Source organism: Furipterus horrens, unplaced genomic scaffold, assembly GCF_987537825.1.
Source record: "Furipterus horrens unplaced genomic scaffold, mFurHor1.1.pri manual_scaffold_4, whole genome shotgun sequence".
Taxonomy (NCBI): Eukaryota; Metazoa; Chordata; class Mammalia; order Chiroptera; family Furipteridae; genus Furipterus; species Furipterus horrens.
Genome location: NW_028327174.1, coordinates 141,580,701 through 141,602,177, shown reverse-complemented (window position 1 = coordinate 141,602,177; position 21,477 = coordinate 141,580,701). Strand labels below are relative to the sequence as shown.

The window sequence follows — 21,477 nt, the reverse complement described above, 5'->3', positions numbered from 1 at the left end:
CCTACAGGAAGTCTTCTTCATCAATCCAGCTGGAAGAGAAAGTAGGATAGAAGTCCTTACCTTCATCAAGTCCCTGCTACTTGCCAGGTATGCTCTCCCATCTGATACTTACAACTCGCCTAGATAACTGATTGTGTTAAATTCCAAAAAAATCTGATTTGCTCATGCACTGCATGGCCCTCATGATCATTGTAAAACATGGAGCCTTGATTCAGGGAGAAATTTAATTCCAAAGTCCATGTTCCTTCCACTCCACCATGATCCCTACAATGACTGGAAAGAATATTTCACAACTTTGAACTTCCACTGACACTTTATTTATAGCACTGAATAATATTTAAACATAATACACACACACACACACACACACACAGCGTGGGGCAAAAGTAGGTTTACAACTATGAGTACACAAAACACGGTTTATTCTTGTATTATTATTAAATATTGTATTGTTCTCCACACAAACAACTGGAAGCGTACTTTTGCCATACCGTGTGTGTGTGTGTGTGTGTGTAAAACATACTGTATAAATTTATGAACAGAAAAGTTTGGAGAGAGAAAGTTTCATGTATATTTCATGTTTTTGTCTTCTGCAGCATCTAGTCTAATACCATGCACACAATAGATGCTTATTAAGTATCTGTTAGCTAAAAAATCCATCTATACACAGCTCTTTCTAGATTGTTTATTGTTCTTTGTGTGGGATGGTTTATATTTCCAGCTCCCCAAGAGCAAACGACTGTCTCTACTCCTTATTTTAAGCTGACTCAACATAAGGTGACCCACACCCTGTCTCCTGGAATGTAATATTTAATTCTGAACTCAGTTACTAATGGACACACAGTTAAGATCCGTTGCCTAATAGGCTGGGTGACTGGGGAGATATGCAGAAACCTCCTTTCATAACCTTATAAGATATTACTAAATTATCTTTTCTTTCAAAATTAAATATTACAAGTAATGAGGCTGGAACCATTGTAGAGGCTGGGCATGGTGCCAGCTGCTATGTAAATTAACCTTTGAGGAGTGGTTTATTCACAAGTACCCATAATGTGGCCTGTAGAAATAAGTAGCTGAGGGCTATGTACCCTTCTGGCTTTTTAAGAGTAATCTGTGAAGAAAACACTTTCCTTATCCTCTCCTTTACTCTGAATTCTGTTGTAAATTAGAACACTGAAAAACTTGACTGAATGTGATGTCTTCAAACAACTCAGAGGATAAAGAAGAAAAATGTTCCTGAAACAAAATCTGTGAGGAAAAAAAATGCTTTGATTTTAGCACTGACTTGTACAGACCTCATTCTCAAATTACTTAAAAGCTTTACCTACAACTTCAGGTCTTACCACAGTTAACCAATCCTTTTAATGTCTTTCTATTTATACTGTTATGAATAGAAAGCCTGTTTATAGTCTGTTGCATATTGTTTAGTGCCAAAGTTTAAAATTACTTCTAAGTATCGTGAAATAGTGAATTTTTCCCCATGAAAACATCTTGATTTTGGCATATACAATAAATAAGGATATAGGGAGGAGTGGGTATAAACTTATTAACTGAGGAGTAAACAGGCTGTGAATTTAAAATACAAAATAAATTTTCTCTTTTCTTTGACTCTGAATGCCATTTCCTAAGATAAAACATGCTCTATGAGATCCTTCAGGGCCTATGCAAATATATCTGCCTTCATACACAAATAAGAAAGAAAAATGTGTTATTATTTTTTAAGTAGTAGAAAGTAGGATTATGTTTGTTCCAAATTCTAAGTTTTGAAAAAAAAGTGAAAAATTAAGCAAATACGGGCCCTAGTGATCCCAACAGATAACAACTAAAACTGCAGATGCTGAACTAATTTTCTTGATAATTATTTGATTGTTTTTCATAGTTTCATGGCTACATTCTGTTGGCTTTATTCTTATTATCTATTAAATAGGGTTGGGAGAGGTCAACCTCAAAATTTTTGTAACTTAAAAGATTTCTTAAGTTCAAGGCAAGCACATTGCCATAGTTAATAGATACTCCTTGTTTAATTGATTCAGCTGTTTATATTTGGTTCCATCTTTGTTCCAGAGAGGATATAAGATGGCTTCTTTGATATACACCCAACACATGATCCTAATGGTTCACAGAGGTTTTTCCAGACCACATGCAAAAGTCAACACACGAAACAGCACAAGTACCTTACAAAACTTGCAAAAAAAAATCAGAAGTAGAATAAGTCTATGTCATTCCAAATAAGAAAGCTCTGGTTAATGATACTTAGAATATTTGGCAAATTTAAATGATAAAATCTGCACAAAGTGTCCTATGATTTAATGTTTCTTTGTTATATTTCCTGCCGTGCGAGAGCACATCACAGAAGTAGAGGCTTCCCGAGCTCCAAAATGCAGCAACAGCTTTGAACTGACTTAGAGGCAAAACCTAACTTCTAGGTTGGCTTGTTCTTCTTGGATAGTAATTATTCCAGCATTAGGCAGATAACTGAGACTGGGAAATCTATAAGATCATTGCCCAAAGAATGTAGAGACATAAAATATTACAGTAAGTCGAAGCTAATTTTAAAAGGTAATGGTCCAATCACACATTTCCTAAAAGTGGCAGTGGAGTTTTTACTTATTAAAAAAAAAAAGATCTAAATCTAAGTCCATAAATTAAGGGTTTACCCTCATTTGGTCCACAACAGGTGTTTTGTAATGTTGAAAGGACTCTTACAGTTCTGTTGCTTACAAGGGATTAATCTGATATTCAAAAATAAGTACACATAAACATATAAAACTTTCAAGTCTATCATTAATAAGGGAAATGTGCATCATAAAAAATAAAGGGACCCTGTGCATTTTGACCACAATAACAATGTCATGTCCTTGGGTACCACTGAACATTTAAAGCACCTTAGCCCTGAAAATATTATGGGGCCTATTCCCACTATGTAACAAGAATAAAAACAAATATTAAATCACAAATAGAATAAGGAAATACTATAAAGGCTATTTAAATGCATTTTAAAATAATAAAGACTACTGAAGTGATTTTAAAAATAACAAATAACAAATACCCCTCCTCCCCATAATGTGTTGCTTTTCTTCACCGTTTAGTTTGCTCACTGAGTACTAACCCCAATCAAAAAAGACAAGTTAAAAACTAAAGGCCTCCCTGTAGATGACCATACTACAGTTTGGAAGTTCAGAAGTTCAGAGGACTCAGCAAGGAAGGGGTCTCCATGTTGGGACAGTCAAGTCCAATGCTGAAGAAAAGCCAAGCCAGAGGGCATGTCCAGTTTGTGGGGAGACAGGTGCATCTACACTTACAGGATGATGGGATGACTGGATGGGATTCCACCCTCATGTCAAGACTGGGGAATAGATTTCAGAGAGCCTTTATCACTAAAAGGGCTAGAATTTTTGCCATCTCTTCCCAACCTGTTAGGAAGTAAGCTTAGGAGTAGATGGGAGCTATTGCCATGGGCCGCACATCTCCCAGTGGAAAACTGCCAGTGATAAGAAAGTATTTGGCAACCAAGGTGATCTTTTCCAAAATTTCAACTTCTCTTTGTTATACGCAGCAAAGGGATTTGATTGTTTCATTGCTTATGGTAGTAGACTTTACATTTTCCCATAAATGGATTGTGCCTTCTGCAGATATTAAAATTCAACTTTGGAAATTTCACATTTCAGCCAAGGCCAGAATACAGAGAGGAAAGGGCCTCCTCATGATAAATGACACTAAAATACCAAACATGCTTATACTTATGAAAGGAGCTTTTAATAGTAAGTATGATTTATTTCAATTGACTGTATTACAAAAACCTTAGTAAGCTCTGATTTTTCACATTTCAAATTAGAAACTAATCTATGTTCCTAATAGCCTGATTTACTTCAAGGTATTATAAAGCAAATTCTTAATTTTTATCAAATAGAATTCCTTAATAATCTCTATGGTTAATTAGATAATATAATGATATACACAAAGCATGTTGAAATGATGGACTGCTTCTGAATCATCAAAGAAAATTCTAATCATATCACATTTAGTTTTGGTATCATGTATGTTTTACTATATTCTAACTCTGAAAAACTGGTAATTGATGTATAATTTATCTATACACAATATTCAACATCCCAGTTTTAGGACATAGTTCTCAAAAAGGCTCAATTTCCAAGAAAAATTTAAGAGGAAAAAATTAGATTTGAATGTTTCTGTTTGCCTTATTATATGCAAACAGATAAATTAAGAGACGCTACACTGAGTCTAGCAAAAGAAAAATGTGACCAAGCTTTTCGTCAAATACTGAAAATCCAATTCTGACATCACATAACTATTCCAAGATTTGTTCAGCTCAAGAACATTTCAAGTAAGTATAATTCTTTCTGTGCATGTTCAGAAATGCATTTCGAACAATAACAACTTTATTAATTTCAAATCAAGCTGTCATTCTAATGGAAAAACCATATCCTTTATTTAGTCTGACTTAAAATACTTAATAACTTTTTCTAGTGAATGGTTTTTTTTCCTTCCCATTCTTTGTAAAATGAGTGAAGAAGCTTTAAAAAAATGTTTGGATACAATTCTCTTTTGGCTGTCATGCTACACAGAGAAAATACTAGTCAACTAAAGAGAAGAAATTTAAAAGGCATTACAAACTAAAGAAATTTTCTCAACTTCAGAAAATTTCTGACGAAACTTACTGTATTCTAAAGTTTTTTCTTTTTGATTCTAATGACTTGGGCATAAAAATAAAATAATTAACTGAATATTACCTTTAAAATTATTTTTAGTTTTTTAAGTGGTTTGTTATCAATCTGTAATAATATTAAGATTTTGATGAATGTAAAATGTAGTACACATTTTAAAATCTGTATTTAATTAAAACTTTTTACCTTTGAAGTATATACTATTCTTTTTAAACAATATGATTTTGTACAATACAGAATAAGTTAATATGGAATTGTAAAAAATATTTTCTAAGATAAAAATACAGTAAAGACTCAGAAAGAAAAAATATTCTGTTTTGACTTTGCACTTTTGAGTATTTACTTGCTGTATTTTTCTAGTATCATTGAAAATAAAACTGGTCTGACATATTTTCTTGTAGTTTTGGGGTTCTTCAGGTATTTCAACCTTAGCAAAGCATTATGACAAGGAAAATCAAATAATTAAGGACCTAAAACTAAGACCACCTAAAGGAACTTTTATTTTTACTTTTTATAATTTTATTTTTGTTTATTTTCCATGAAAATACCAATATAATTATCTGGGGAGGTAAGAGGAATGTGTGGTTAGTTTGGATTTTTTGGTTTGTTTTGGTGTTTGTTGTTTTTGTTAGTTTATTCTTAGAGTTCTCTTTTACTAAAGTTACAGATATAATTAAAATATTCATGATTCTGAAATATTAGAAAATCTTCTTTGTACTAGTTTTATCTCATGTGAAAAGACACTCCTCCTAAATCAATATCAAAATTCTATATGTTCATATTTAAGAGCAACAAAACCATGAAGACAGCCAGTTTATAAAAGCCCGTTTTCAGATCTAGAACAATTTCTGAATATAAGGAGGTTACTTAGCATACATTATACTAAGGAAAAGTCCTGCTTTCATTATTCATGATTCTGGAAATCGAATAAAAACCTTATGGAATGAAAACTCATTTGCGAAAATCCCATCACTGAAAACATAACCAACCATCACCACAGCCCCCTATAATAAGAGCATGGAAAATTTTGCTTTCTCTTATACATTTTAGAAGAAGGATTAAAAGGTTTTTTGGCTTTTCTCACAGCAGTGGCTTTTAGGAACTGAAAGATACACAACTAAAATACATGCATATTCATTTTCAAAGAAATACCAACAAGAATTAAAACCGTGATTACGTAAATACTGATGACGCCAATATGGAAGTATGTGCCACTGTGAAGGGCCTAAGCAGAATCACATCTTGTCCTGATCATACCTGCCTGCCAGGACAAAGTAGGCAGCTGACCAATTATGGGGTGTTTATCTATACAGTAGTACCTTTGTTCTCCAACAATGTCAGATTGCAAATGTCCTGGAACACATATTTACCTGGAGGATTCTTGGCAGGATCATTGTGGCTTGGACTTCCTGATTGTCCAGAATCTGTAAAGAAATCATAGAAAATGTTTTATTTTTAATTTGTTTTGAAAGAATTTCACAATCCTCAAAAGGACTTTAAAAATCTGTGTATTTTTTTTTTTTTAGGTAGAACAATGAGGTTGAGTGTTTAAATAAAGTATACTTTCCTAAGTCTTTCAGCAGCAAGATTTTATTTATCAAAATAGATGAATGTCTATACATATTTCTATGTCAAAGCAAAAAAAAAAAAAAAAAAAAAGGTATATATCTGTAAGGTTTAAGAGGTAGAGCAAGGTTTTTTTGAAACAAAAGGCCTGGTGACAAAGGTGACTTGAAGGTTGGGGCTGTCAGTAGCAATATGAAATACAGCAGGTAAATCCACTAAAAATGCAACCTGAGTGTAATTAAACACGCTTTTAAAAACTTGAGAATGTTTTTATTCAGTGATTAAAATACACAGAAATGAGAGTCCATTTTTCTAGGATTTCATGTGCATACACACATATCCCTTCCAATAATCTCTCAAACTACTGGATGCAGGCCCAGAATTGTCTGCATCCCATAATAGCAATCGATTTGCAAACACCAAGAAAAGCCCAAATTACTAGGTAGAAACCAACATGACTGACTTTGTAGAAAGCAAATTGTTGGATCAATTTAATTTCCATATGTGATAGGCAGAGAGACTCTACAGATAAGGAGGAAGAGGATCAATGTCGTGTATCTGAACTTCCTATCCGTGTTATTCCTCATCGCTGCTGCAGAAAGGAACGTGAAGGCTACACTGCTGTTAGGCGACATGCCGTCCCTATCTAATCCCATCCTGTTTTTGTGTTTTCCTCTGTCCTCTTTCCTGTATGTCCCCTCTGCATTTATCTGTGTCACTTGTCCCATACGATTATACTCTTACTTGTATAATCTCTTTGCAATTTTCTTTGATTGGTTCTAGTATTTAAGTTTTGTCTCCCAACTAAATGGCATGCTCCTAAGCAGAGGCTGAGATTCCATCCACTCCCTTTGTGTCTTCCTCAGTCTGACTGTGATACACTAGGCTTTCCGTGAATGCCAGAGAAATGGACGACTCTGATTCTGCAGCCTCCTTTGGCTTGCCTAGCAAAGGCAATTTTGAACTGGACAGTAAATTTCAACAAAATTTGATAGGTGGGCAAAGACATGTCTGTCTCTTCCCTGAAACCTTGCCACTGTACCTAAACCATGACAGGGATCCAGTATTATTTAAGTAGAAAATTCTTATGCTGTTTTTTTTCAGCAAAGTTATTCTGCTCTTCCATTTAAGTGATTAACATACTGCACCTCCTGCTTCTACTATTCAATGCAAGGACATCCTGTTAGTTTCTTTCTGTATGAAACTTGGTTATTAATTTCTGCCCTTTGCCTCTTGCCTGCTAACTAGATTTAATGCTGAGATCATATTTTTACCTCTTTACTCCATTTCCTTAATTGTCATTTTTCCCTTTGCTCTAGAAGAGTTTTCATGTAATCTTAGCAAATATATTTAGGGATTCCTATATTTTCCTCCAATTTATTCTGATTTCCCAAAATGGAAGAAAATGAAAACTGGTAGGGACGACCCCTGCAAGTTGAATTCTGGCTAGGGTCACCTGCACATAGCTCAGAGATTTGGGTACTTTCTTAAAAAGCTTCTCTCTCCTCTCCCAATTATTCTATTACTTCTTCTGAAATTGAAGCACAATTCAGTGATTTATAACTTGGGAGATCAGTCTTTTTCTACATTCCTGTAAAAGATGGTACAATATTGACCAATTTCCAGGCACGGAGCATGATAGTTATATAAAAATGATAAATCATATTTTCTACAACCTCAGCTATTTCTGCCTTGAGTTCCTCTAACAAATGACCCTCAGTATCGATACTACAGTGGAGTTCAATTTCTCAAGTGACTCTTACATTTTCAGACATTCTTATTTATGCATATTAACATACCCACTGACCAGAGCCTTCCCATGTTTTCTTTTCCCTATAAAGATGCTTCCCATTTATGGAGGTCTAGGCATGCACCCCTCAAGGTGGCTAATGCCACCCTCATGATGACGCATAATGAGGCAGGTTAAGGTTGTCATCAGAGGACAGGAGTTATAGACTCTACATGAGCGTTGGCATGTTTAAGTCAACTTCAAAATGGCATCACAAAACTGTTTCCCAACACTTGGTTGCTAAAATTTGGTTCATTAGAGTAAAGAACGAAGGTCTCTTCGATTCCTAGGAAAGTATTCCATTGGAACAATGGTACTTCCTGTGACCACAATGTCCCACTTAGGAAACTCTTCTTTTCTAACACATGTTATCCTTTTCTTCCCCAATTCCCAACAATTGCAGACCAACCTCTTAAATTGAAAAAGTATAATTACTGAAAACACCACAAGCATTTGAGGGTAATCTGAAGTAGATCCTAAATCTGAGTAGCAGGTTAGCTTTTAATGAGAATTCCACTTACTAAAGTAATCTGGCATTTACTGGCACATAATGGCATATTTCCCCTCACACTCCAAAGTCTGAGCCTTCTCTTGAAGTAGAATGGCATATACTGGCACCCAAAACATAGAGGAGAGAGCTGGAAAACACTTTTAAGACTGTAAATTCTAACATTATTATCTACTCTTAACCCTTATGTCATCTTACATTGGTCACTTAATTCCAACTGCTAGAAATAAGTAACCAGGGAGTCGTAGTTGGCAGAGAAACCAAAAATGAACTGCTATTGAGGTTATCCTCAGAGAAGGAATTAGTCAGACTACATCTAAAACCCTTCCAATTCACCATGTAGGTCAAATTACTCTATACCCAAAGGTTTTATTTAGCCACTTCCATCATTCGCTCAAGTCCTCTGTGTGTGTGTGTGTGTGTGTGTGTGTGTGTGTGTGTGTACTTAATGTGTTATGGTGAATCCTAGCTCTGTCCTTCACTAGTAGGTGATCTTGTACAAAATTACTTAATTCTTAGAGCCTTGGGTTCTTGATCTTTAAAACTGTAACACTATGTCATAGAATTATTGCAAATATTTTACTACACAAAGCATCAAGCACTAGACATATTCTGCAGAATTAATAAGTGAAAGATAATATTAAACATAGAGGACACATTCAACAAATGATTAATAGTTGAAATGGACTAACTTTCAAAAAGAAAAGGAGAAAGGTGATGTGACTAAATTCTGTCCAACCCAGAACAAGCATCTAAAATTGACTGGTGAGTCAACTGAACATAGACTGAGTGTGCACCGTCCTGAAAATTCTATGTCAATGCTTTAGTCTCCCTCCCCCTCAAAACAGAGAAGTCACCACTGCTGTGCACAGCACCTCAGAAGCTATCATTGCTCAAAAGGCAGGAGATAGCCATCGGATGAAATTCCCTTCCATGAGACTGAAATCTTTGAGGAATGACTGTGAAGAATGGAGTTGTGTGTCGCCCAGCATACTGGGTCTTCAGTCTAGGAAGAAGGCTCTGATGAAATAGAAAAATAAGAGAGGAGAGTGGGTCTTGAACGCAGTAAACCTAAACCATTACTCCAGCATTCCCTCCACATTTCATTTTGTTTTCCTTGATCTGTTTTTTTTCATTTCCTTGTTTGTCTCTTTCTGATTTACTGAACATAATGTAGAACTGAAATACGTACATTTTGTACTACATACTTATGAAAATCTCATATTCCCCAGTCTTTATTTTTAAAAGTGAATCAAGCATATCATATTTCTTCTTCTGGGAAAAAAAAAGTAGTTAATGAAGCTATTTCTAAATTACTAAATTACTATTCAATCAATTTCTCCTCCCTTAGGTTATAGATTCCCCAGAGATTTATTAGGAAAGGTTCACAACCCCACATGACCCACACCAACTTTTATTCAATCCTTCTGTCCTCTTATTAAAAAGCAGACTATCTTTGATGGCTTTTCTAATATCTAAACTTTGCCTAAGAAGTGACCAGTTTTCCCTAATGAGCCAATTTTATAGAAGATCCTGGGATACATTCATGATCTAAATGGCTTGTCCAAAATTAAATGGGAACAATTAAAATGTATGTTCTCTACATGGGCCACCCATTTAGACACACTGCCTTTTGAGTGGTTATGATGCAATCTTAAAATCATGCAAAGCCAAGTGATCTTTTAGTAGATTAAATGTTTCTGGGAACTTGACCTTCCCCTAACTTCCCACCACTTACCAATATATTCAAAAGATTTTTCACAAATTAAAAAAAAAAGAAAAGAAACTTTTAGCTATTCTTTCCACCTACATTGGAAAAAACAATTATTATCGTGGAAGTCTATACATCAATTGGTGCTTTTAAGAGAGGCCAACTCTAAATCAAATTTAGCTTGGATTCTCTCCACTAAACAAAGGACATTCTAATGTTATAGTTTGGTGGAAGTCCAATAAAATGTTTGTCAAATATAGAAGATAATAAATAATGACCTGTTAAATGTTTATTACTGAGTATTAACTTTCTAGGGGGGACGAACTCAATTATCTGATGTGGGTGGATCATCAAAACTGTGAAAGATTTTTTTGAAGGTCGTTAATGTAAGCATCAATTAAATGCAAATCAATAAGATTTATGGAGCACCTTCTATATTCCAGTTGCTGATGTTGGAACATAATAGGTTCTCCATAAATGTGTATTAAATTTCCATTTAATTTACAGTCACAACCTTTAAAAATTTTGTTTAGAAAAGAATAATATAAATTGTATGCTTTCTAGAAGCTCAGAGACTACTCAGACAGACAGAAATGTACAAATAAAAAGTACACTGTGATAGCTACTATAATTGAGTATATATCAAGAAGGAACAATTGGTTCTTCCCAGGATGATTGGGCAAGAGCATGTCATAAAGGATATCAGAGGGAGGCAACCTTAGGAACAGGGTCTTAAAAAATGAAAAGATCTCATATCTTTCTAGTACATATCCCACTCTGCTACATTGGTAATCATTTTAAAACCCAAAACTAATTGAGCTACTTCCCACTAAAACTCATACATATTCCAAATACCAACAGAAAACAAATTCAAAAACTTTAGTATGCCATTCAAGGCACCATGTCCTGGTCCCTACCAACACCTAGGTCATTCCTTTGCCTTTCAATTCCCCACTGTCTTCTGAGTCTGTGCACGTGGTGTCCCTTTATTTTCTCCTTGAGGTCCTCCCTTTTAGATTCAGAACTACATGAAGGCAGGGATGCTGCCTTAGTTAGTCCTATGGCCCTAATCTTTGGTATCATGCCTGGCACATTCAGTTGAGGATGTCAAGTGAATAGAAAACAAGTGGTCTGTAAATCACAGAAGTGGACAAAGAAGGGAGACTGGGCATGCCCCCTCTGAGAAGTAATGTACCTTAGAAGTTAAACAGATAAACCCTGGTGACAAGGAAAGAGGAGAGATAAACAATCCCAAGGATGGATCTCACAGCCTAACATAAGGCTCAGTTCTCCTCTGAGGAGTATTTAGAAATGGGCAGGAGTAGATTAGAGGAACTATTATGAGTCAGAAATTAATTTTTATTCTCCTCTACAAAGGGAAGAGATGTTTGGTGGGAATCTAGAAAGCAGGCTCTTAGTGTGCAAGCCGGAGGATGAGAAGCTTTTAATAAACTTTATATATAAGCAGCCTTTCTACTTATTCCAGGAATTTACTTTACTTTCTGACACCATGACTTGAGTAACAACAGGAAAACTAAATTTAAGAAGCATGATTTTAATTTATAGTCATTTTTGGTGCAAAGAAGGAACTGAATAAACTCACTTGTCAGTTCCCTTCTGGCTCTAAAATTCTATGATTCTTTAACAATATAGCTTTTATATCCAGGGATATCAAAGAGTAAATGAAACCCACACTGTAACCTGTTAACCTACAGATAGCCTCTTGCTAGAACTAAAATTAGTCATCATGTGATAAAGGCTCCTTTGTCATATTCCTTTGCTTTAAGCAGGTAAAGAAACAGCCCATTGTCAACTAAAGAATATGGGATTTTTTTTTTTAAGGCTTAGATTAGTCCCCTTCTTTTTCTTCAAAACATTTTTAATTATCAACATACCAAAATAGTATATTTTTACAAATTAAATAAAAATATAGCATGCTACAAAGAATCACTTAAAAAAGAGGAAAGTCAAGATGTAAGAGACAAAAACTTGAGGGAGAGGACACAAATGCATGCACTTTATAACAAGGACACAAAAGAGTAAGACAAAAACATCCACCTTCTTATAGGAAAGGGAGAGAAAACTATTCTTCTCCTTGGGCAAAGCTCACTCTCTTCTTCCACCTCCCTCTGTCCTGCCTCACTTTTGGCAATTTACTTTCTACAATGACTGATTTGGATTTATTGTGAATTAGCTTTATGTAATCACAATTCCAATTACATAATTTACCATATTTTTTGTCCAGCACAGTTAAAACACTATACAGCCTCAATTTTAATGGAGGGCTGCTTCATCCGTTGGGAGTAACACAAAACTATAGTTTTACAATATTTTTTTCTTCTATTAAATATTTATTAGAATAATACAGAGAAAGAACATGAGAAGACTAAGTACTTTCCTGGTCTCATATTAGTATATAAATGTGTAGGAAAATGCTCTCTCTCACTCTTGTGCCCTCTCTCTCTCCCCTCTATCTCCCTTATCTCCCCTATCTCCCTGTTTCTTCTCTCTGCTTCTATTTCTGTCTCTCTGTCTCTTAAAAGGACATTACATTACATGCCATCCACTTTATTGCCAAACTTGGTTTACCAGCTAACCATGGGGGAAGCATTGACTCTGTCATTTTCTTAACAGAGTCCTTTACGTATCTTTGCTGAATCTGTACTCCTTTCCCTAAATGCAGTTCTGAGCAGAAAGAGAAATCAAACCTCTGAATACTTTTGAAAGAACCAAAGTAATAATGTGGAGACGTGACTTCCAACATATTTTTAATCATGCTTTTTTATCTACATTATTTCCCATCAGAAGGCACAGACTTCTAGATCTCTCTTTCTATTGGTTAACATTGATTCCTTAAACACATGTTTGATATGGCTAAATTCATAATTTTAAAGGATGTTGCTATGTTCAGGCTCCTTATAAAGTAACTTAATTAACCAAAGAAAAACATAGAACTAAACAGCAGATATATAATATATTGTCTATTTCTTATCCTTACACATTCCTTCTAGATCTATTATTATATTTTATTTTGAAGAGACACTGTTTGTTTTTTGATTTTTGGGGTTTCTTTTTTTGTTGTTGTTGTTCAACAGGGAGAGTCTCAAGGATTAAAATAAGAATTCATTTGGGATCAAAACCATACTTGGTTCACAAAGAGTTAGGTAAAAGACACAGGCTACTAAAATTTAAGAAAAAAAACACATCACATACCTGTACAAGAGAAAAATTGTATGACCCATGCCAGGGAACTGCTGACCAGTAGAGATAAGAATACCCTGCACAAAAATTGTTAAACCTCCCAATACCTCTGACCAGAGGTTTGCACTGCTACCTGCGCTAGCACCAAACCTGCACAAACGAAAGCATTGGATAATGGTATCTGCCCTTTCTGGCCTGAGGTTAAGTTCCATGACTCTACTGATCCAGGGGTTGAGTGAACTAAAGGCCATGTCCAGGATCATCTATATTTCTTGCTTTCGAAGGCTTTAGCTTATAGAATGTAAGGACACCATACTGGTCATTGTCCAGATTGCTAACTTTCTACAGTGTGTTTTCAATTAAGTAAATAAAATGTAGTAATTAAATCAAGATTGCGTAATATGTTTTTGATTTGTAATCTCATTTAAATTAATTAACTGACTCAATCCTTGTTTAGTTTTTAAACTGGCCTAGTTAGGAAAGAGTTCCTGGGAGCAAATCCAGTTTTCTATCTTTAAAAACAAGGCAAAGCAATCTGGCATACTTAAAAAGAATTTTTTTAATGCACCACCAAAATATAAATACAGAGGCAAGAGTGTTACTGTAGAGGAAGGAGGAGTTTTATGGCATGATTTTGAGTGAAAAAATAGTGCTCGCACTAGAGAGAAATAAACCAAAACATTATTTATTCAAAACATTTCTTTTCCAATTTTATGAAGATTGCATGTTTGTTGGAAGCAAAACATTTCCAGCTGCATTTTAAGTTTCTGAAGAGAGTTGTAAGATTTATCATCTTTCATAAATACTGCCCATATCTCATAATATTAAATGAACACGCCACTGCGTACTTGAAGGAACAATTTGCCAATGCGCTCTGCCACATGAAAACAATGAAATCCTTTCCAAAACCCAGTCAGATCCAGTAGGAAAGGATGAGATGAATGTTCTGTCTTTCCCATCTGGGAGACATTGTGGATTTCAGCTATACTATGTAATATAAATTTTTTTCTTGGAAACCAAGAAACCTGCATTTTATAGCAAGGTATGTAGTGCAAAGAGAATGTTGGTGAAATATGAATCTGGAAATGAAAACCAGAATGTCATCAGACTCAAGAACATAATTTTGGAGGGAAATTGAAAAATCAATGCAAAATTTCAACATAAACCAAATGCAATGTTTATGATCCTGTTAGTCTTTCTCTTAAAAGGAAAGCATGAAAAGCTAAATGCCCTTTTACCTCTGAAGTCCTGAACAGTGCTTGTTACACTGCCTGCACAGTCACTTACGTCTCTGCTTTACTTTGTCCCGGGGTCTTTGTGCATTATTCTAAATCCTACACATAACACATTCCTGTTTACACACGGCCCTTCTGCGCTATGTCATTTCTTATATCTCCCCAAAACTTGATATAATATTGGATATCTAAATTAAAACCAGACACAAGACTTTCTAATATTTCACTGGCCATCCTTCTTCTCAGAGAACGGGACATGTTTTCTCAAAACTGTCTGAACAGTCAGAACTCCTGGGTTCCATTCAGTACCTGCCAACCACTTGGACTCAAGCCCTTAGGAAACCACTTCATTCCTGAATCAGTGGTTCTGAACAAGAAAAGTCAGAGTTTTTATGCCTTAGTCATTCCCAACAGTATTAAAAGGAAAAAAAAAATAACTTCATACCACCGTAAAAATGTACACAAATATTTGTGAGGAAAGGCTGTTATTTTTTTAATATATTTAAAGGTTTAATACCCCTCCCCAACCAAAAACCCACCTAGTTAGTCCTCTACTGTTTTTACTCTCTATTTCCCCATGAAAATACTAATAACACTGGTAATTAAAGAACTGGATTAGTGTCCAGCTCTCCTGCTCATAAAATTCATGGGGTTAAGATACATGTTAGTCTCATTCATTGTCTAGCATAATTCCTGGCACATATGCTCAATCAGCCTTTGTTAAATAAGTGAGTACTATTTAACAGTGAATAAGACCTTGATGGTTGATATCACTTATAACACTTTTCATCTTCCTCAAGTTATAAATAAACGGTCAATAAATCCAATCATAATCTTTACTCATTTGGGTACTATCTATACATATTCTATTTTTTAAGTGCCTACAACCTCTCTACAAGTATAAATTTAGCAGTTGATTCAGTCAATAACCAAAAAGTCATATTCTTATTTTTTTAGTGCTCATTTTATCATGGGCGTGTGTGCCTAAAAAGGAATTTTTTACTGGAATAGATTTCTCCATATTAAGATAAAAAGGTATTTTGCCAAATCATTAAAACACTTATGTTAAAATAATTATGAGTTTAGAGAAAAGAAATAGGATGGGTTTTTTACATACCCTATTAGTTACACATATATAATTAATAACTAGCCCTTGCTATTATTATTAAATCACAGTTCTTAAGTCATGATGAAATAGTTATATAAAAATAAATGCATATATTTAATCAAAGGTGCATAATAATTAGCAGAGTAACAGAGTAAGACAAAGATAATATATATTCTACCGAGATGAAGTAGATATGTGTATCAGACATTCATTACTGCTTTTGTTGTATCATAACACTGGCAGGAAAAATATCAGAGAAGTCACTTGATGAAACAGGAAGCTAGCTGATGTGCCAGATAATGGTATTAAATGTCCTAACAGTTCCTTGATAAGTGGTTCAAAGAACTTCTGTTCCCATGTTTTCAGGGCAAAAGCTAATTTACCAGGAATAAAACTACTTGAATAATACATCATGTGAACTAATATTTTTTTAAAGGATAAAATGAGGAAACAAATGAGGAGATAGCAACTTCCTCCTACAAATTAAAAGTATGCATGAAAGGAAAGTAACTCAATTTTACTGATTAAAAAATGGTTATTTTTTCCCATTTACTTATTTATTAAAAATCTAAGCAAAGTAGATACTATGGTATTGACTCTTCCATAGGATCTATTTGTTTATTTTCTTTTAATTTTTTTATTTGTTGATTTTAAAAAGAGAGGAAGGGGGGAAGAAAGGGAGGGGAAGAGAGCGGAAGGGAGAGAGAAAGAGAAACATTGATTTGTTGATCCACTTATCATGCACTCCTTGGTTGCTTTTTGTAGGTGGCCTGATGTGGACAAAACCTGCAACCTTGGTGAACAGGGACAACGCTCCAACCACCTGAGCAACCCCGCCAGGGCCTTTTTCTTCTTTTTTTAAAAGAGAAGGTCAAGATTATTCTAACACGTGAAATAATATTTTTGAAAGAACTCTGAAAAGTTTACAACCCAAGAGAAATATGAGTATCTGTTATAATTTCATGGCGCTTTATTCTTTCAAATGGTCATTTTAAGAGGAAAGTTCAAAATACATGTAATTTTAAGCAAGTATAATAAAAAGCCTGTTATAAAAGCCTACCATGGAATCCACTGTTCATTACTATGGTTATTTGGAAAATGAGGGAAAAAATGAGAGGCATATCCACTTGCTATATGCATTTTAAAGGGAATCAGGAGCATAAGGGCAAATACCTGTGTACCGTGTGTTCAAAATTCCTCTTATTTTGTCATTTCACTCAGTTTACCTTTCCTTTTAAATTTATTGATTTTAAAGAGAGGAAGGGGTGATTTGGAAGGGTCAGTCAGGAGCCACAGGCTTTGGGGGTGGTATTCAGTATCCCAGACTTGGGAACCCGAAGTCTTTTCTGTGCCATTTTCACCTCCAGACCGACGCACAAGGAAGCAAGGTGCTTTCTGAGCACCTGAACTGTCCCGCTGTGGCTTGCTGTTGTTCCACTTATTTATGTATTCGACGGTTGATTTTTGTATGTGCCCTGACCACACATCTAACCCACAACCTTGGCATATTGGGATGGTGCTCAACCAGTTGAGCTTCCTGGCCAGGACCCTTACTCTGTTTATCTTTAATAGACACTTAAATGGGCTCCTTATGATTAAAAAATCTCTAAGCTAAATCTAAAGAGTATAAAAAGGAACAAGTTTCTGCATAATGTCCCATCCATATGTCTTAACCCTCAATGGCATCAAACCTATGTAATTTTATACATCAAATGTCTTCCAGATGTGACAAAATTTTAACACAGACCAACTTCACGTTTTTTTCCTGAAGACTCATCTCCCATGCTCATAAAGATTATTTTCACTGCACATAACGTTACTCACAGCTAATGTTCAATTTTCCAAATTGATTATTATACTGCCGTTTCAAAATCAGCATTGCCTTCCAATCATAAAACAAACTATGCTGCATACCTAACCTCCAAAAAAAAATCACAAAAGCACCAGAAACCACATCATTATTTCTAAGTTGTACACAGTACCTGATTACAAGGACAGTTGGATTGTTCCTTGTCCATTCTTAGTACCTCTGAGAGATGGAAAAGAGGGGAGGTCATCTATAATTCTTTGTCAGAGCTAACTGCCATCAGAACAAGTGACCCTGTCACCTGTTGTTTTTGGTTTAGAAGATTGGTTCCAATTAAAGAAGAACAAATCAGTCCTGATGTTTCAAGTATGTTAAAATTTGAAAATTAGCCACCAAGATCTTTCACAGAGAAGTTTCAAAAGCATCTAACAATAATGCTTTGATAAAAAGACAAATTAAACTTTCTGGTAGAAATAAAAAAGAAATTGAGTCACTTGTACCCAGTAAGAAAAACTGATATAAGACTTTGGATAATATCATGCAAACTTAATCCCTCCCATGAAATTAATGGTTTGAACTTTACCTCAATTCCATTCCCCAAACCCTCCCTTGAAATCAGATTTGCTATGTTGTGTTAATTTTTCCTCAGAGCCATCCCTCACTCTATTTCTGCAAACTACATTTCCCAGTTCTGTTATAAATTGGCTTCAAGCTAGGTCCAACCAGTGAGAGGCTCAGGAGGAAGTTTGGGAATCTGGAGGGCAGGAAGAAAAGAGAATGGGAGGTTTTCCTTCCCTTCTCTCAACTTTGACAGGTGTCTCCAGGCCATGGCTAGGTTTCTTTGTAGCTCTAGCTTCCAATGGATGGACCCCTTTCTTGGAGGCCCGCACAACCCTCAGGCAGCTCCCACTCCAGGACTCCGGTAACACCATTTTCTCCCGTTATTGCTCCAGCCCAAGTTGGGGTAGTGGGTTCCCACTGATGACAATGTGTAAGTTGCCTCACTACTCGTGTTCTAACAGCATTGTAAATGGTTGCTCCCCCTATGAATTTCTCTCCACTGAACTCTGATAAGAGCTCTATTCTTCTGGATCCTGAGAGATACATGTGTATATGCTTTTTAAACAAATTTTATTCATTTTTAGAGACAGGGGAAGGGAGGGAGAGGAAAAGGAAGAGAAACATAGATGTGAGAGAGAAACATCAATTGGATGCCTCTCATATGTGCCCCAACCAGGGACCAGGCCTGCAACCCAGGCATGTGCCTTGACTGGGAATGGAACCCATGATCTTCTACTGAGCCACGCCAGTCAGGGCTGCTTTTTGAAGTTTGACACACTCATCGCTCTAAAATAAATGTCAGGTAGTAGAGCTAACAGTATTAGAATATTAATAAATTCAAAATACTTATGATCCTCATTTAGAAAGGTGGTAGTGAAAAAGCACTGCCCCAACTCAGTACTAGGTATGAAATGCTACATCCCGAAGTCTTTTGTAATGTACAATAATGACACATAAAAACGATTAAGATTTTTAAAAGATTAACCACTTAGATTTTCAATGCCATGCTCTAAATGCATCTCTTCCAGAAGATCTTCTCATAATCCCATCTGCCTAGCCAAGTTTACTATTTCTTCTTTTTACTACCACACAGTTAGTCCTTCTATCCAAATTTTAACAAGTTATGTGATGCAAGGGGATTTCTTCCTATGTACGTGATTTTCCCACCAACAGGACTATATGCTCTCTGACTGGATCAATTATGAGCCCGATTATATTTATAGAACACTATACATTTATTCATATCTCATGGCACAAACAACTTTGAGTTGCTTGTAAGCTGCCCGACTAGCTAACAGTATCATGTGGAGATAATCAAAAGGTTGTCTTAAATGTATACAAATATACAGCAGCAACATAATAACAATATGTACTTGAAAAGAGAAATAATGATTGCGGGAGAGGGGGTGGGTTGGGTGGGGGAGAGAAATTAGGGGAAAAGGGGACAACTGTAATTGAAAAACCAAAATAAAAAAAAAGAAAAGAGAAATAATTTAACATGATTCTGTTTTCTCTAGGAAATCGTTCATAAGGCCTCATTTGACATTCAGCATTTTCACATAGGAAAAGTCATAAAATATAAATAGACGAAAGTATTTTTGTCTATCAGAACTGCATAACCTGATACTTCATTAGAACAGTCCACCAATAGGAGATAAAAGACATCTATGTTTATATGTATAGGAAAGTATATAAACTCACAATACCAAAACTTTACAATCACCAATATAAACAGTGAAGCTATACTTGATATTTCATAGTGTGCCAGGTAACAGCCCCACAAGGGAGAAGTGACATCACAGAAAACATACAGATCGATTCATACATCACCAGCTTTTCCTGATGAAACCTGAACAGGATGACCCCGGTGCCGGGGGGGGGGGGGGGGGGGGGTGCATCAGTGGCCAGCACCGCACTGCAGTACCAGCCCATGTTTCCTCCCGTCCTTCCCACTCTCTCACCCTCTGGAGTTTTATTTTTGTGTTTTTTTAAAACACATTATTGTCCTAGTTTGTGACTCTGTATCAACTGAAAACCATTGTTTATTAAAACATTTTAAAGCTGAGCCTCAAATCTATTTTAGTCAAGCTATATCACTCATGGCAAAACGTGTAAATTTAATTCAATAAGTCTTTACTGAAAAAAAATGGGTTCAAGCCTATTTAGACATGAAATGATCATGAAGTAAGTCTCACAATAATTTCCCCTTTTTACATTTTCCCACCCCCTTCCATTTCCAATGAGGAGGTTACAGTGTGCTAACTAAGCTGACAGTATGTACACACAGACATTAAAAACCATAGAAATGATACAGAGAACACAAGGTAGAAACTGTCCTTGAGATGCTATAGTAATAAGGGCGAGAGGCAGGGAGTATAATGCCAAATAGAAAGTGAGTCTAAACTTTAACCTGGTTTTTGACTACCCACATATTATTCTAAACTTAAACTTTAAGAACCATCACATAGGAATAGATAACTCAGTGCCAATATAAAACAAACGGAATTGAATTGTTTACAATATACTAAGCACATAACTGAAAGTATGAAAGCTTACAAGTGGCTGAGAAATAGGTTTAAAGAGGCACCCTCTTAGAAATGGGCTCATTGAGCAAGGAAGAAATGAGCTCTACCTTCAAACAATGTATTTGGAGTTTTCATTGGAAGTCAATGAACACAAAATATCCATACACTTACAAATGTCACAACAAATATACCGGAACAAAATAACATTAAAATAGTTTATAAGCAAGTGACTTTTTAATACTGGAGGTGGGCTTTTTATTACTGGTGGTGGGCTACAATACCTCGATCCTGCTCACTCTTGCTCCTCTCCGCCTCTCTCATGGAGAGATCAAATCTGTCTGTGTGATCTCCCCTAGGTTCCTCCATAGTGTGCTATGCCTGACCTGGAAGGAAATCTTAAGTCCTGGCATGTGGGCTCAAAAGGCCACTGCAGATACTACAGAGTGCTAACTGTGGTGTCTCTCTGCTCAAGAATTACACTGAAACCATTAAATTACTTCATAAGACCATTCAACTCCAGGAGGAGGTAAGGGACTTTGGGTACAACTGACATAAGCAGAACTGAAATCAGCTGACAAAGACAGCAAGGCTGGATGTGACATTTTCCAACACCAGCCTGCAAAGCTCTGTCACCTGCCTGAGAGCCCAGCCCCTTTCCCTTCTTTTTAAGAAATGAAATAAAGAGCAAGAACTACTTAAAAGAAAATGACACCTGTCATTTTGAACTATAAACAAGAAGACTTTTATTGTGCTGCTGTGCCCTCATTTATTTAGGTTTATT

The 21,477-nt window shown here is 35.6% G+C and overlaps 1 protein-coding gene across 4 annotated transcripts in view; it reads right to left on the bottom strand.

The window, feature by feature from the left end:
- Window positions 1-21,477, bottom strand: part of NFIB (nuclear factor I B) — a 237,431-nt gene that overhangs the window by 95,342 nt on the left and 120,612 nt on the right. For all 4 annotated transcript variants that reach the window (XM_090274095.1, XM_090274097.1, XM_090274094.1 and 1 more), the window contains exon 3: window positions 6,056-6,109. In XM_090274095.1, coding sequence (XP_090130221.1) covers window positions 6,056-6,109 — 54 coding nt within the window. The remainder of the gene's footprint in view (window positions 1-6,055; window positions 6,110-21,477) is intronic.